This window comes from Podarcis pityusensis, assembly GCF_964106645.2.
Source record: "Podarcis pityusensis genome assembly, chromosome: 9".
Lineage (NCBI taxonomy): Eukaryota > Metazoa > Chordata > Lepidosauria > Squamata > Lacertidae > Podarcis > Podarcis pityusensis.
Window position 1 is genome coordinate 40,860,972 of NC_138034.1, and position 18,317 is coordinate 40,879,288.

General features: G+C 38.6%; 1 protein-coding gene across 2 annotated transcripts in view; it reads right to left on the minus strand.

The window, feature by feature from the left end:
- The window catches only part of HHIP (hedgehog interacting protein), a gene marked incomplete at its 5' end in the record, with an annotated part of 80,285 nt that overhangs the window by 48,959 nt on the left and 13,009 nt on the right, over positions 1–18,317 (minus strand). For both annotated transcript variants that reach the window (XM_081021927.1, XM_081021928.1), the window contains 2 exons: positions 8,854–9,055; positions 10,715–10,871. In XM_081021927.1, the coding sequence (XP_080878053.1) occupies positions 8,854–9,055; positions 10,715–10,871 (359 nt within the window). The remainder of the gene's footprint in view (positions 1–8,853; positions 9,056–10,714; positions 10,872–18,317) is intronic.

Sequence of the window (18,317 nt, forward strand, 5' to 3'; positions counted from 1 at the left end):
ATTAGGAGGAAAAGATTAAAGCTGGAAATGTAATAACTTATCACACTGTGTATAACTTAATCACACTAAGTAATCTAGGTGTCTGACCCCTTCACATGTAACCTCAGAGATATGGGAGTTGATCATCATCCTTTGGTGGTATGTTTGGTGGGTATTAGTGAAGGGTGCAGCTGAGTAGTAGACCTTGCAGAATGTCCATGATTCAAACCCTGGCACCTTCAGGTAAGGCTTGGAATGTCCCCTTTCAAAACCCTGGAGAGCCACTGCCAGTCAACATGTACAGTACTGAGTTAGATGGACCAATGGACCGACTTGTTATAAGGCAGCTTCCAATGTTCCAGTGATATAGTTCCGCAAAATCTGGAGAGCTACAATTTCCCCCACTCCCACCTTAGATAAAGTTCATTTGTCCTGATATCCGAGGACATCACCTGGGGTGGAAAAGGGCATATTCTTTTAAGAAAAAAACACACTGGGGAAATGGTATAGTGAGATCTTTATGCCTCATGACCCTGATATTTTGTTTTGATTTATTCAATTATAAGCCTGTTCTTCACTGATAGCCCCAAGGCATATTACATATAATAATATTTATTTATTCAATTTATAACCTGCCCTTCCTACCAGAGGAGCCCAGGGCAGCAAACACATCAATAGCAATACCATTTAAAACATTCCCCAAACAGTTATATTCTAAAAACCCTCACATTCCCTGTGTCAATAATTTTAGGGTTGCTAGCAACAGTTTACCCATTAAATTCCTGGGTAAACAGGGTTGTTTTTAATTTCCTCCTGAAAGTCAACAATGAAGGAGACAGATGAGGAGGAGGCATTCCCACAAAAGGGGAACCATCACTGAGAAGGCCTTGGCATGTGTCAATGTCAACCAGGCAGCCTCCAGTAACCTAACCATGAATTAAAACACCAAAAATGATCTAAAACTGGATCCTAACCAATATATATCAAAGCTTTCATCAAAACTAGAATGGAAACAGTAAAATCTAATACACAGCTAGCATATCCTGAACAAAAAACCCCGAACTTCTTCAAAATGCTTGCACAGAGAGGCACATCTTTAGTTGCCTATGGAATGGCATCAGCACTGATGCCAAATGTACCTCTGGTAGTAAGTCATTCCAGAGATGAGGTGCTGCCACAGAGAAAGCCCTTTTCTTTTCTTTTCTTTTCTTTTCTTTGCATTCACTCCCTGTACCTCAACTGTGGGTGGGACCATCAAGAAAGCCCCTCATAGAGATTTTAAGGCCAGGGCAGGTTGATATCAGAGGAGGTGCTCCTTCACCTCATTTAGGCCCTTACATCTATAAGTTAACATCAACACCCTAAATTTGACTCAGAAGCTGATCAAGAACCAGTGTGGTTCCTGGAAAATAGCATTATAGGGGCCCATCTCCCGATACCAGTTAGCATCCTGACCGCTGCATTCTGCACAAGTTGTAGCTTCCAAATTATCTTCAAGGGTCACTTCACACAGAGCCTGTTACAGCAATCCAGTTGGGAGGTTACCAGAGCATAGGTAACTGCGGCTAGTCTTTCCTGTCTTTGCGCCTCCATTGCTTGTACTGACTTTTGACAAAGGACCTCAGGATGTGGCTATTTTCTCTCTCTCTCTCTCTCTCTCTCTCTCTCTCACACACACACACACACACAGTCAACCTCCTTTCTTTAATTACATTTTCTAAATAACATCTCATTTAGTCGGTTTTGAAAATTTCTAAATAGAATATTCCTTTGCTTACAACAAATGACATGCCAGAAGAAGACTTTTTAAACACTTTTTAAAATTGTTGAATGCTCTAAAATGAGTTGTACACATAGCAAAATTGAAACACAAATTATCTAGCACTGTGTGTGGGATGCAGCTCTAATTCATACACTGCATGGAAAAGAAGCTGGCAGTCTTCACCCTACTGCACACATCTCCATAATAGCAGGGTATAAGGCATACAATTTCAAGGAACACCCACAATGAAAACTATATTTTCCAAATAGAGCCTTGTTTTGGAACAAGTTCAGTTAATTGACACCATGGGATTCCTCTTGAGGAAACACAGAGCATTAAACCTACAAATGTTCATGGAAAATGATAAAGTATCATCCTCATCTAAGTTCTTCTAACCCAGGACATTGGGCCCAAAATCAACAAAGGCCATAATGTATTTAGTGTAAAACAGACTGCCTAAATATTACTTTGGTGTTCCACAACTGCAAGCAAAAGCTAATAGTTATCTTGTTCAGAGCTACAGGTCTCTATAGCACTTGGGTGCATTCCATATTTTTCATCTTATTCCAACAAAAATGGAAAAGGAAGTGAAGGATGCTGGAGTTCACATGTTCATCTGTTGTCAGGAATGGAAATCAGTGAAGCAAAAATGATCAGTATTCATTCACATCATCTCTTTATATATATATATATAAGTCTGCAAATGGTGTGTAATTCATGGCTTTTAAAAACATTGTTTTGACATTTCCTTTACATTGAGATGAATGTAAGTTATGTAAATGATTACATAGTTTATGTAAGTTGCATAACTTGCATTAAATAGCAGGGAGGAGAATGGCATAGTACTTGGCAGAAACTAAACTACAGTGACGCGGGTGGCGCTGTGGGTAAAACCTCAGTGCCTAGGACTTGTCGATCGTATGGTCGGCGGTTCGAATCCCCACGGCGGGGTGAGCTCCCGTCGTTCGGTCCCAGCTCCTGCCCACCTAGCAGTTCGAAAGCACCCCTAAGTGCAAGTAGATAAATAGGTACCGCTTTATAGCGGGAAGGTAACGGCGTTTCCGTGCGCTGCGCTGGTGCTGGCTCGCCAGGGCAGCTTTGTCACGCTGGCCACATGACCCGGAAGTGTCTTCGGACAGCGCTGACTCCCAGCCTCTTAAGCGAGATGAGCACGCAACCCCAGAGTCGGTCACGACTGGCCCGTACGGGCAGGGGTACCTTTACCTTTACCTTTAAACTACAGTGGAATGGAAACGGCATTGATTGTGAAGAACACAGGTTGGGAAATCACTGCCTTCCTACATCCTTGTTCAGAAAACACCAAGTTGTATTTAATCCTCACAAAATGTCAACAACACACCCTTCTTTACCAAACTATCAGCACGATCCATTTCCTTCTCTTTTAAGATCTAGTAACAGTGGTGCCACACCAGTGGGAGATATGGTTCATATGAAAGAAAAGAGAACATTCAAAACACTTTGTTCTGCTCCTCATCACAGTTCTGAAAGGGAGAGGATAAAAAAATGTTTTCCACTCCAATGCAGTGTTGGATAGAAGACTCTCATCCTATCTCTGACCTTCAGTGGGGGCCAAAAGGATTGGTATCCGCTCTGCTGTAACTCTGCCTGTTTGCTTGAATATTTGAATGTAAGGGGAACATGTTTTTTCTATTCAGGGCCACATTCTCTCAGGAGTAATTAGTCAGAGACTGCATGCAAGTGGTGAGCAGGGGCCAAAGACAATGGTGGGCAGGGGCACTGCAGTTTTGTTTTCTTTTAGTCGCCATCTTTTCACTTTCTCTCTCTGCTACTCCCTTCCCCCCTGATTTTCCCTCCTAGCATCCTGCATGGAATCCAGGTTCCCTGACCTACATATTGGGGTCCCCAAATAAAAGCATTTATGATCAGAATTTAGGGCAAGTATTTTCCATTTATAGGGCCGCCATTCAACCCACTTGTGTCGCTTTCAGTGGTTTAAGCTTCCATAACTTCGTGCAAGATTGTGGCTACAAGGCTGTTCAGGCAAGGGTTCTCTTGCCAAGACACTCTTGTGATATAAATCATAATATAGAAAGTGTTGGTGTCTAGATCTTCTTCTGAGGCAGAGAGAAGTACAGTAAAAATGTAGGAACAGCTCGGTTCACCTGTGTCTGACCTGAGCACATATCCCTTCAGATTCTACAAAGGCAAAAGGTTCTTAGCTCCCTCTGCATTTGGTATACTAGAAATAAACAGCAGAAGCAGCCGCAAGAGCAAGTTAAGGAAAGCCAGATCTTGCAGAACAGGAATGGAGAACCTGTGGCCCTCAGGTTGATGAACTTCAACTCCCATCAGCCCCAGTAAGGACGGCCAATGACCAGGGGTTATCATCATCATCATCATCATCATCATCATTTTTAAATTTATTACCCACCCTTCACCAGCAGGTCCCAGGGTGGGTTACAACAGTTTAAAATTCGTAATTAAAAATAGAACAGAGTGCAGTCATGGTAACAGTGTGGAGCCCTGACACATTCCAGGTGTCAAAGGCCAGGTTGTTGTTTCTTTACAATCAAGAGGCACATATATTTTGTGAAATAAATAAAATAAAAATAAAAATGAGGATGCGTGTCTTCAGCATTTATTGAAAGCTGTATAGTGAAGAAGTCAGACATAAAACTTAGGGCCGGCCGTGGAGAATACTCTCTCCTGGGCCACCCCAATGAACCTCTGAGGGAGGTGGAAATGCCAAGAGGGCCCGGAGGGAAGAAGATGGTATTTCAGATATTTGGGGTCTAAATCATTTAGGACTTTAAACACTAGCATGATTGCTTAGAATTGGACCTGAAAACAAACTGGCAGCCAATGCAGCTGTTGTATGAGAGTTGTAGTTCAGCAACCTCTGGAGGGCTTGTCACCCTGTGTAGAAAGAGGGGTTTCTGAACCCCTTCACATAGAAATCATCTCTATAGTGACAATTTTGGTATATTAAACAGTGGCGTCCCTGCACAAAAAAAGAAATCAGCTTGAGATGCTGCCCCATTTCACAGCCAGTGCACAAGTATGTCTATAGACAAATATGTTGATGCTCTCACAAATGTTGTACAGTGGTACCTCGGGTTAAGTACTTAATTCGTTCTGGAGGTCCATTCTTAACCTGAAATTGTTCTTAACCTGAAGCACCACTTTAGCTAATTGGGCCTCCTGCTGCCGCTGCGCCGCTGGAGCACGAGTTCTGTTCTCACCCTGAAGCAAAGTTCTTAATCCGAGGTCGATTTCTGGGTTAGCGGAGTCTGTAACCTGAAGCGTATGTAACCCGAGGTTCCACTGTAATGTTCAATGCCAGAGATAGAGGGGAAACTGCTGCATAAAGTGTGAAATGCACCTTATTTATCCCTTTATTTTCTTCGTAGAAACTCCATAGAATCTATGAAAGCCTCAATAATGAACAGAAACTGTTTGAAGTTTGTTGCTTTGGAAAGGAGCGTATGCGCAAATGCCAGCGCTTGTGAAAAAATCGGTTGGCAGACAATCGACTTAAGAACTCAATATGCATAGCTGAAATACCTTTACGTTTATCTGTAATACACTGTGATTGTGGCAAACTGTGAACTTTCGAAATTATTCCTAAAGGAATTATATAAGAATATTTTACTCCCTCCACCCCGCAACAAAATATATATATGGAAACACTGAAGTATGTATAGTTGGCCTCGCTGAGGGATTTGGCTGCAGAAAGAAACAAAGAAGCAGATGTGGTTCGAGATTTAGGGAAACTTTCTATTAAAATTTAAGCCATTGTGACAAGCAAAAACAGTTCATAGCCTGGAGGGGAGCAGAAGGTGGCTGAGGTCAAGGAGTCTAGCTCATATATTCTTAAGAGCCTATCTTCAGTATCATTTCCCTGACATATGTTTTCTCTTTCACGGGGGTTCTTTCATTCTCTTCAGAGGCTTTGTGCTTTTATCATGTTGTTTTCATTAGATTTATTATTAAAACACTACTATCATTACTTAAACGGTTGATCTCAATACAATAGAACTTTGATACAATAGCTTTGTAAGTTTCAAAGGGACACGTTTTGTTCCATAGTCTGCTGCTCAAGCTGTCTAAAAGAAAAACAGGGGAAGTTTGTCTTATAGCAGCCTTTGCCAACCTGGTGCCCTCAAGATGTTTTGGATTGCAACTCCCATAGCCATGCTGGCTGGGGCTGATGAGAATTGTAGACCGAACAGCTGGAAGGCACCAGGTTGGCAAATACTGTCTTATAAGATCTGCAAAAGGACTATATTATGACTCTATACCCTCATATAATTAAGTTACCAAAACAGTATATTGTTATTACTGTATTATAATTAATTAAATTTGCATACCGCCCCCCGTCCAAAGATCACAGGGCAGTTCACAACATAAAAATACAAAATGAGAACACAAAATATGTAATAAAACACAAGGAAACCAATAACCCCCTTCCCACAAACACGTTTAAAAGACCATAGAATGTTAAACTCTTAGAAATAATTTAGACATTTACTGAAAACTGTGTTATTCAGACAATGTGTCATGCTTTAAAAATATGTTATTGCTGTTGCTTTGAAATTAGTGGTGTTGATGGAATACAAAATAATAAAATACCAGCTTTAATAACAGAAATATGAAAATGTGAATTAAAAAGTACAAGGTTTTTCCTCAGACTTCTCAGTTCTTATCCACTGAAACTAGTAAAACCTTTCTTAGTCAATTTTGTCTGTTGACAGTTCTTTTTCCACAATAGTAGTGCTGTGGAAGCATTCTCTGATTAATCTAGGTTTGCTATACCTTCATACTAACAGAATAAGACATGCAACAGGTCAATGAATATCTGTCTTTATAATATATATTTTCCCACAGAGGTGCACACTTGAAATTTATTCTGTGGACACTTCGGTATTATGGGTGAATCAATTTCCTAATGGACAATTAGCACAGTCCTATACATGTCTACTCAGAAGTAAGTCCCACTTAGGTCAGTGATGCTGGCTCCTAAGCAGGTGTGTGCCATACGGATGGAGAACCTGTAGCCCTCCGGATGTTGTTGGACTCCAAATTCCATCATGCTTGACCACTTGGCCATGCTGGTTGGTGCTGATGGAAAATGAAGTCCAATAACACCTGGAGGACCACAGGTCCCCCCACTCTTGCAGACTAAAATACATTGAGAGCATTTTCCAGAGGTTCCCACATGCATGGTATCTGCACACCCATTTCAATAAATTTTCTTGAAATAACTTTGCTCACCAAATCCCTAAACTCTATGAACTGCCATGATTTTTATTTATTTTTTTGGAATTGGTGTGAAAATTACTGAAATGAAAAAGCAGGCACATGGTAGACAAAAAGTCATTTCTCCCTAAAGCAGTTTTTCACACCAAACTCCCAAACTTCTTTGGAAAAAAGGTGGACAATCAGACCATGGGAAGTACTTTAAAGGATACAAGGAAAATATGCATACATGTTTTTGAATTGCAGAGTAATTCTTACCGGTATTCACTCAAAAGTATGAGTTCAATAAGACTTAACTCCTAAGTAAGTGTTATAGAGTTGCAGCATATGTATTTCCCATGAATGTTATAGTTGAAATTGTAATCAGCATGTAATTTTCATTCATTGTAAGTGCCAACGTCAAGAACATGCTCAATTCTCACCTGTTAGGTCTAGTGACAACAGTTCAACAGCACCATCCTATGTGTGTCTACTCAGAAATAATGAAACATACTTCCAAGTTAAGTGTCCATAGGATTGCAACCTGAAATGATTTTGATATATTATGTGTGTTTCTGCCCTTGTGTGTTTTTTTAAAAAGTTTTATGATTTTATTGTTGTTATTTTTTTTATGTTAGTCACTTTGGTTGTTTCTTATGAGGCAAGTTAATACATATGGAAAATGGGACAGATTAATACCAGCTTTGAAATATGTCAATATCCCTCACTGCCCAGAAAGACAGACCAACTGGATTTTTTTTAATAGAAAAGAGACATTCTCATTAGGTCATATGTAGTATGCATTGCTACAAGATTTGAATTGTACACAGCTAGATAATCACAGAAGATGAGAACAGATTTCTCTTCAGTAATGTAATTTTCTATACCAATTCTCACTACAAAACTTAAATGACATTTTGTGTATAAAGCAGTAATAAAATAAGGGAAACTTGCACCTCAGATGAGCAAAACAAAAAGGAGAACAGCTTCTGGTGTTCAATGATGCAATACTTTTTATTTTAACTTGCTGCATTTAGGAGCAAAACACATTTCAGGAGGTTGAAAAGCTTGCAAGTTACTTAAAATCCCATCAATTCAAGAAGAAGGAGAACAGAGCATAGTTGCATCTTATCATGCACCGAAAAGGCCAAGGAAGAGCCATCCTCTCAAGTAGCTGATGCAGTGAGAGCTCCCCCTTCTGTATTCAACAACGAGAATGGCTAGCCACATTAGGTGTCAAGAAACAAATAGCTAAAGGATCAAAACTGTTTCCACAGAAATGAACTATAAAGAACCACAATCTTGAGTGGAATAATTTGTGACCTGGATTCAAATTATTTCACTGTAGTCATAATATTATGCACACAATTATGTGATAAAGAACAAATATTTAAATAGAAAGGTTTAAGTTATAGGTGTCAATGGAGCTGAGCATTTTACTATATGAAGCCTTATACTAAATCATGCCTTTTCCTCTGGCTGGTGGCAGCCTTCTAAGCATTCAGGGACAGGGATTTCTCCAACCCTGCCACATGAGCTCCTTTACTAACTGGCAGTGCTGAAGACTGAACTCAGAACCATACACATACAAAGCATATGCCCTACTACTGTAACTAAATTGCTGTTGAGCCTATTGAATTAGCTGGCCAGTATAAGTCTAAATGAATGAATCTTAAGCATAATGAATGTTCATTGGGTTGGAACTATGAAGAGAAAGAGGAGAGGTGTTTTATTATGAGATCAATTAGCTGGCACTCTCCTTTTAAAATATTTGCATACTGTTTTATCTTTTAAAATCAAAGGTGGCAAAAGTTGAAGCTGCAGAAAAAGTAATGTAGTGAGTATATAAAAAAGCAAATAGGCAGGCAATGGTAAATAAAAAGAATTCTAACCTTTATTCCACTTTGAACAAGCTTGTGTATGTCCAGAAATGGCTCCTTGATTAAATCCCCTTCAGGTGTGAAAATCTTTACATATCCCTCTTTCTCCAGGATGAACAGGCGCTGTGATCCATCTCCACAATGTGTTGCTCCAACAGGCTGCCTCAGGCCACTTGCAACCTCATGGATGCAAAAGCAGTTGTGTTTATGCTTCCTTAAAAAAAGTAATAAAACACCATTTTTGTTATACCTATAGATTACTGCCTCCCTATTTAAAATTTCCTGCAAGAAAAGCAATTTGCAAGAAATCAGAACATGTGCTACAACAGGCAATGTCTTGCTCCTACTATTCACAAGGTCAGCTGTATTCAGCAAGGCAAGCAAAGGCAATGTTTGGTATCACCTATTTCAATCTGAAGGTGAGGTAGCTTTCAATCTGACAGGAAGTGACTGAGGGAGATGTGACAACATGCCTCAGCTGCTGGCTGCCCAGTCCCTTGTAAGCCAAATTGCTCACCAATAGTCCAGGACTGCTATGGGAGCTAACAACAGGACTAAGGTCTCCTGATATCTGAGAATCTCTCTCAACTATTTGGACACAGATACTACCTACAGGGAGGTGACATCACTCCAGGTGAAGGAAGGAGGTAGAGGACAGCTACAAGTGGGGGGTGGTGAATAGAGAGGTAGGGAGGGAGCATTTAGAGGTTTGGGTTGGAGATTTTGGTCTAAATTAACTAGAATTGAGGAGGGGAACTGCCACCTGTTGAATGTGTGGCTTATTTGTATTTGTTGTGCTCTGCTTCTGTGTTCGCACACATAGGATTGTGGTGCACACAATGGTAAGTGAAAAGTAATGGACAGATGCATAACTGACCCATAATCTTACTTAAATGCAACATGTGCTTAATTTCTAAATGCCAACATATTCAAAATTAAATTAAAAACAGCACACTATTTGAAAAAGGACTAAGACTAACTTTTGGAATTGTTACAATTAACAGTAATTATAAACAGAACAAAGCCCAATAGCTTGTAGAGATAATATATACAACAGAATGTATAATACATAACATAACATATTATTATTAAATTGTATGCATTATATAATACACTATATATTACAGGATAATATAATACACACTTGCATAAATACTATTTACAGATTTTTTTTCCAGAACTGGAGGAATTAGGGGCAAATATACTTTTATCTGGATTTTAACCTTTTTTTTAAAAAAAAAGCACGAAGTATTAACCCAAGGGGTCAACTGACCATCATGGGGTAGTATAGATGTTAGAATTAAAACTGAACTTGGAAAAAAGAAGAGAGAGACTGAAGCAAATTTATGAAAAATGAGACTGTCCTTTCAACTCCAAACTCATGCTGACCCTAATCTCTCTGTGTTCAAAACACAGGTTAAATTTCTCATTACCCTGGGATGAGTACTAAATACTGAACACATAAGAACCCTTCAGCCTGTGGGGGAATATTTGCTGCACTAAACTTAAATGATGGAAATCCATTTTGGGTCATAAGTGGATAATGTAGAAGAGGGGCAAAACAACAACCAGGAGTGGTTAACTGATAAGAAATCAGAGGGGAAAATCAAATTACCAACAATTAAATTTAGATAACATTTCAGATAACACATCTGCAATGTATTTGATCCAGAATGAAGTCAATGAATCATTAGTAAAGTACGTATTACACAAGAATTCAATACATTCTAAAGAATGGACTGCTAACAACAGCAAGAGAAGGCAACATCTGGATGACACAGCTGGGAAGCATAAGCAAAGACTGACTCAACTCAATGTCAACTACAAAGATTTGTCAGATTTTTTAGATTAAGCAGTATTTATCTTTATGAACCTGCTGATATCTTCTACTCTGCCATATTCGTCCATCTGGTCCAAATAGTTAGAAGCTGGTCCTCGAACTTGTTTTCTTGGAAAATCTGGAAAGCACAAGCCACCATCTTTTCTTGTATAATAGAAGCAAAAATCATCCGCTGTAGTTTGGAGGAAACCTTTAAAAGTGAAGGAAAAAATGTTTAGCTTATTAATGAATATTGATATTTTGTTCATAAATATACAAATAGCCTTTGTATAGACTAAAAAGGAGAATTTTTAAAAAATGCCTCTCATCTTGCAAAAGACTCTCTTTAATATGGACAAATAAAAACAAACAAATCTTCTTGTGGCTTATTATCAGACAGTTCAGCAGTACAATGAATGATCTCAAATACTTGAGAAATTAACAGATAAATTAATGAATTGTATTTAAAGCTAGTCCTACTCAGAGTAGTCCTACTGAAATTAATGGTAGTCATGTCTATTAATTACAATGGCTCAACTCTGAGTATCAATAATCCAGTGTTTCCATTTTAGGAATTAGACCAATCAAAGAATCTACAAACAGAAACTTTAAAATATTATTGCATGCAAACATCTTACATACCGTTATTGTGCTTTTTTTAAAAAAAGAATGTAATATTGATTTTCATTTGTATTTTCATTCTGCTACCTATTTTACAAATGATTGTTGAAAAAGGCCCATCAGTGTAAAAACCAAGGGCAAACAGCAAGAGAATTTATGATACAGTAAAACGTCATGGCATATGAATGCCTTAGCAGTTCTTAAAGCCACTTAGATAACACCAATGAAGACAATAGAGCCATTTATAGCAGTTACTAAAATCCCTAACTATTGCTCTATGAAATAACACTCTCCTGTGAACACTTGCCATTTCTCCACTAGCTTCACCTTTAAATTCCAAAACACTCCACCAGTAGATAACAGAGAAGCAGAGCACCTGGGCAGCCACAAAAATTACGGACTCTGGTCTAGTCACTATCTCATAGCCTAACAGTGCAATCCTAACCATGCCTGTAAAAGAAGCAAATCCTACTGAATTCAGTGGGGCTTACTCCCAAGTAGGTATGGTTAGGCTTGCAGCCTAATTTACCTCACTTTACTTTGAGGATAAAAGAGAGGGCAAGTATGCCACCCTAAAAACTTTGGTGGTAAAGTGGGTGAAATGTATTTTTTTAAAAAAATAACCTGCTAAACATTTAGCTGAAAGCATTTAATATGCATGGGTTTGTGTCAAACATTTGTTACAAGTTTATTTTTCTTGATTGGTGACTGCATATTTGCAGTGAAACACCATCTCATGAATAAATAGATCAAGAAAGAATCTGATTAGAAGACATGCCAAAAACTCAGTATTAGCATCAACATTGAATAAACCACACCACAGTGCTAATGTATTTACAAACATAATTTACAGAAACAATTAATGGCAGGATATCCAATATCAAAACAACAATAAGGCACAGTCAGTGTGGTCTCATAATACAACTGACTGACTGAGATGGAGTTATACTTCTACCTAGTTTGCTGAATGACAACTTTATATGGATGCATTATGTTTCAGCTTTTCGGCCCATCTATGGTTTCTCATTTGCCATTCCTAGGAATCTAATCCAGATGAATTTTCATTTTACCCAATAATACCAAACTCAATCCCCCTGCAGAACTCATATTTCCATCTACCTATGTGGAAATTGTTTGCCCCTTAATGTTCTCCTCTCTTCATCTCCCTTTCATTATGAACATATACTTCTGAACTGTATCTATATGGCCAATGAATTCTGTGTTTGAGGTGATCCCTCTTCAGCAGCAGGTCACGTCCTCCCCATACATATAAAATACATGGCTTTCCCTCATGAATCCTTGCAACTGTACTTTGTTAATGGTGCTGGGAATTGTAGTTCTGAAACTACAGTTCCCAGGATTCTTTGTGGGAAGCCATGTGCTTTGCATATATGGTGTGGATGTGACCTCACAGACAGAAATTGAGGTAAATTGCCCACATCCTGCTTATCCACCTGTTTCTATAGATTCCCCTTGTCAATCTCAGGGTCCATCCAGTGTCACAGGAAGTCACAAAGCACCTTAGCCAGTATGGCACAGTGATTAGAGTGTTAGACTAGGACCTGGGCAAAACCAGAGTTCAAATCCCCTGGGGTGACTTTGGGCCAGTCAATATTTCATAGCCTAACTTCCCTTCATAGGGTTGTTGTGAGATAAAAATGGAGCTGGGAACTATGTATGCCACCTTGAGCCTCTTGGAGGAAAGTTGGCATAAAAATACAATAATAAAAAAGCAAAGCCTACTGCCTTTTCAAGATCTTGACTCCCTCATTCTTAGATTTCTGCTTCTCCTACTCTTTCTGCTCACAATCCCTCTAGTGTCACAAAACAGATCAGCCAAGCACAGACTAAGGCTCTTCCTAGTACCCTGCCCCACTGTTACACTAAGGGAGTTCATCCAGTAATTGCTAGAGACTTCACCAAGACACCACTTCCAGCACTAAAGTCTCCTAGTGCTTGATAGATAAGGATGCTTAGGCTTCACTCACTGATATGGATATCCAAATATTTGAGGTACTTCATCACAGATAGAACCATGAAAATGTGGTGCAGACAAAGTCCAGGGCACCCTGTCTGGAAGGTGGCCATGTTTATGCCTCTCATCCCAGAGGCACAATACAACATCTACTCTTCTTCATAAGAAAAACAAACATGATAATAGACAGCAAACCAAGCCACAGCTCTGAGGAAACATGAGGATTTATATACACTAAAACCAGTCTTGAAATGAAATTGACAGAGGGTGGCATCCAATGAAGTGTGTCCGCTAGTGTAAGGACTTTGGACAATGCAGTTGAACTTTTGCTCCCTCTCCTCTCCCAGTATGCTCCCTAGATCTGCTATGGGTTTACCCATAACCCTCTAGAGCAGATCTGGGGAGGGCACAGGGGCACATGGGGAAAGGAGTGGAAAGGAAGTTCATTGTGCAAACAGAAATACTAGGAAAAAGTACTTAGTTATGCACCACTCAGAGTTTCCAAAGGCATTCAGGATTGTATCTTCACTTGCAGAATGCAACTGGTACTCTGCAGTACTAAGGTAAGCTTATAATTGAACTGTGATGAACTCCATCTCCTCTCACTGGGTTCTTAACTTTTCTACTGCCACTGGACAGTGATGCATTCCCATAAGTGCTTGTCAACAATTTTTATTTTTATCCATATTTTCTAGCTCAACTAGAAAAGAAGGGTTTAAATGTGTATTGCTTATGCATTTGGAACATGTAGGGAAGAGGGGGCACCTGCGGGTATGGGGAATAAAAGAACAAGCTATATTCCCTTGATTCACCCAGTTTTTAAAAAAATGCCTACATTTAAAAATGGGAATGTTAACATAGCTTTATCGGTAGCAAAAACAAATATACAAAATAAAAATGGCATTCCAACCCCTCTTCCAAGTAATTTTCCACTGAAAATTTAATCTGAACCTGAGTTCAAAGGACTTTTTTTTTTTTTTTTTACCTTTTCTGGTGATAATGCATTTTTATGACAAATATTTGTTTGTGACTGGTAGAATCAGTTGTGGGGTGCTTTGATCCTTTGCACTCTAATTCAATGTCCTTTATAAGCCTATTTATTCCTGGTTAATGTTTCTAAGTTATTCTCAAAGCCTGCCATGATTTTGTGACATTTTGGTTGGTCCTGTTGCCCAGTTATGAAGTTTGGATTTTCCTCTTCTCATGGGCCAACACAGCTACATTTCCATTTTGAGATATAACAGGCTGTTGTAGAATTTCCTTTTGTTTCCCATTCTCAGGAAAGCAATAAATGTCAGCTGAATAAAGCCAGGTACTAAAAAAATTCTTTATACATATTTCTTATGGATTCAGCTGTTAGGAAGCAACACCAAAGAGTCCCATGACAGCTTAAAGGTGAACAGGCCTAAGCTTTTGCTCACTAGAGATTTTAGGTTGCAATCCTAACCTTACATGGTAAAAAGCCCCAGGAATTCAACAGGACTTACTTGTGAGTAGACAAGGTTTACTGCCTTAAGGCAATGGAAGTTTATGCCATAATCAATTTGTTACTCTTGTTTTTGCTGAAGAAGACTACTCCTCTGGCAATTGTTACAGATCTTAGAAAGGGATGCAAAGATCAAATAAACTGAAATCTATATGTGTTTTCTGTTAAAAATTGCTCCTCTCCTTGGTTTTAATATCACAGAACTATAGAATTGAGCCATCAGTTATTTGCCCCAGAAACAGAAACCAAAGCTCAACACACCACTTTCAGGAACCATTGAATGATCACTCTGCCAAACAAATCAGTTTACTTGGTTGGACATGGGTGTATTGATTGATTGATTGATTGATTGATTGATTGTCCTTGTGGCCCACTTTCAGAACAAGTCTTTATAATGATTATTAGCATCTGATTGATGTAGGAAAAATCCTACTCTAGCTGATGCTACAGCATGTAAGCCATTTCCTCCAAAGCCCAGTGCTTAAAAGTTATGTTTTCATCTGGTTATCTTTCAAGGCAACCTGGGTGGTCACAAAAAGCACTTGACATCTTGATGCACTTCAGCAGTTTTACATATACACAAGCTCTGTAGGAAAATAAATTTGTCATTCGTCACCACATATGTTGATCTAGGGAGTGAGGCTCTTTCGACTCCAGCTCCTGTGCAGCTCAGATCGCTCTCTCTCCACTTCCTTTAGCATTTAGCATCTTATTTTTTTCATAGCGTGAAATTCATAGCGTGAATTTTCCTCAAAAACAATGACTTTTGTACACACACACACACACACACACACACACAATGTTAAAGTTTAGCAGGATGTGCTTCTCATATGTGATAATTATTATTTTTATTTAAATAGTATTAAAAATAAATAAAAAGATAAAGAAATTCTTCTTAGTGGCCTCCAGCATGAGCCAAACATTTAATCTAATCTGTTATCGCTGCTCAGCAGGCAGTCTTGGCAACTCTGATCTATTCTGCTTTGCTTTGGGGAATGCAATAAAGAGCAAAGAACAGCTGGTTTAGGAAAGTCTTAGAAACGTCTCTGTAGTTTACAAAGACAATAATAATATTTTCATATTTGAATGAGTTTAGATACATGTTAAACCACACCAAAGGGGAAAATCAAGCCTTTTCAAAATGTTTTCTCAAGTCAAAGAACACTACAAAAATGTTCTGCATCCCTGAGAGTTAAAAGAAATCAAGAACTCTGTACACAAATATTCTTTTGAAAAGCCTTTTTTCCAAAAGTGCTTCATATTCGCCTATGCCTTGTTTTAACTCTTATTATTTATGCAACTTTTTTAAAAAGCTGTACAAATTTCATAAATAATTATTATACAACTTAAGGTGTGATAGAGTTGCACCCGCTAATTTCTTCTACTCTTCACATTACAGTGATTGCATTCAGATGAAATACCAAACCATAGTTTGGCTATAGATAGATGGGCAGAGCTAAGGAGAGTCAAGAATCAAGCTTGAGCTATCCTCCCTCGTGTGCTAAGGATTTTAAAGTTGATTTCCTGTTTGTCAACAAACCATAGTTTTCCATTGTGTCCAAGTGCAGTGTACTGTATTATGATTTGCTCCAATGACAGTTTGCTCTTAAACCAAGATCCCAAACCACAGTTTGATCCTAGTTTAAGAGCAAACTATGATTTGAGCAAAATATATTCATTGCTTTTGGATCTAAGAGGAAGTCACTTAAGAATCCTCAGAGGAAGGATGGAGAACACAAGACTGAGACTCAGTTTTACACAGTTCTGTTTGTGCACATTAGTGCCAAACCATGGCATCTTACTGCCTCAGCTTTCCTATACGACAACATAATTTACACTTTTAAGGTAAACATGGAAAGAGATAATGGAAGGAAAAACTGCTTTGCAATTATATAGTCACAACTTTGTATTTCAAAAGGTGGTACAGTATCAGAGAGCAGGACACAGTTCATTTTGTGGATAGAGATAGACAGAAACATTTTAAAAAGCAACAAGTAGTGTCTAATTTGCCTGGGGGCAAATTAATTCTCATAAATTTAAATGGAAGGCATTTAAGCACTGTGGAACAATCACAGTGGGAATTAAAAGTGTCTGTCTTTGCCTGCACTGTGCTCATAATCCTTTGCTAGGGGACAGTAGCATATATGCAAATTAAAAAAAAAAGCAGAATAATTTATGATAATTAGGTTAAAGTTGGAGCAGCTGGAGGATAAGACATCCCCTGCAAAACATTTTGATAGTACAGAGAAAGGTGATAGTAGACTACAGGGACAATCCAGAGAAAGTTGAGTGTTCCTAAAACCCATTGGTGTCAAAGGACTTAAGCACAATGTAAATTTATCTGGATTGTGTCCCATGTATGGTCACCATAGATCTCATGGCCTAGATTCTCTTCTCTATTACATAATACATTAAGAATAACATTTACTATGCTGTGGTCTCGTGTGTTTATCAAACGCCACTATTTTGCCCAATGTGTTTAGCAACACCATGGAACTGGTCCAAATCCTACAAATACATTGAAGGTTTGCTTTAGTCCTCTAGATATGTTTAACTTATATTACTACAAAATCAGCTTTCTTAAAAGGACAACAAACTTTTTAAAAAATGAAGTAGACATCTCATGTAGTCTTCTGAGTCCATATTTGTATTTCAAAATTTCAAGTGAACATTTCTGAGGCATCAGGCATTTTGGGGCTCCTCGCTGATGATTTAACACCCACTATTCCACCTGAGGCTGCCTGTGACCTCTGATATGGCCCTTTTAGCACAGTGCTTCAAAGAGGACAGGACATCAACTTCCTTTATTGCTACCTGGCAGTCTCCTGTTTCTTTGCTTGCCTTTCCTTTGATCCTCTATTTGGACTGAGGGGTTTTCCCTGGTCTTCCATTTCTCCCTATGGCTGGGATTACTTTCCTCTGTGACTTCGTTTCAAACATTCCTGAAAACCCAACCTTTTTTCTTGGTCTTCCTCCCTTACTGTTTTTCTGGGTGTGCTTTTTTTTTTTTTTTACAATTTTTTTAAAGTGTGATAATAATATTAAACTTACATCAACAGTTTCTCCCATATACCATTTCCATATTTTGCATATTTTTTCTATGTCCCCTTCCCCAATGGCTTGTCAATATTTAGGCTGAATGTCTTTGGGCAGCTTTCAATTGCAACTAAATGCTTAGTTTATTTTAAGTGCTATACAAAATAATAAATATTGTAATGATGATGATAACTCCACTTTGAATCCAAATTATAGTGTTGAATCAAAAGAACCATGAATAAAAAATAAAAACCCCACTAATGCTATTTTGTAAACAGTGCTGTAGTTGGTTAGGTTCGATAGCAATTCCCATTCTTCTGCTTGTGCACAAGAATATAGGAAGATGTCTTATAATGAGTAAGATCTCTGGCCCATTCCGCTCAGTACGGTCTGCACTAAGTAGTGACAGCTCCTCAGGGTTTCAGTCAGGAGTCTTTCTCAGCCCTACCAGAAGATGCCAGAGACTGAACCTGGAACCTTTTGCATGCAAAACATTAAGCAGTGACCCTTTTATAGTATTTGCAGAAGCAGGAGAACAG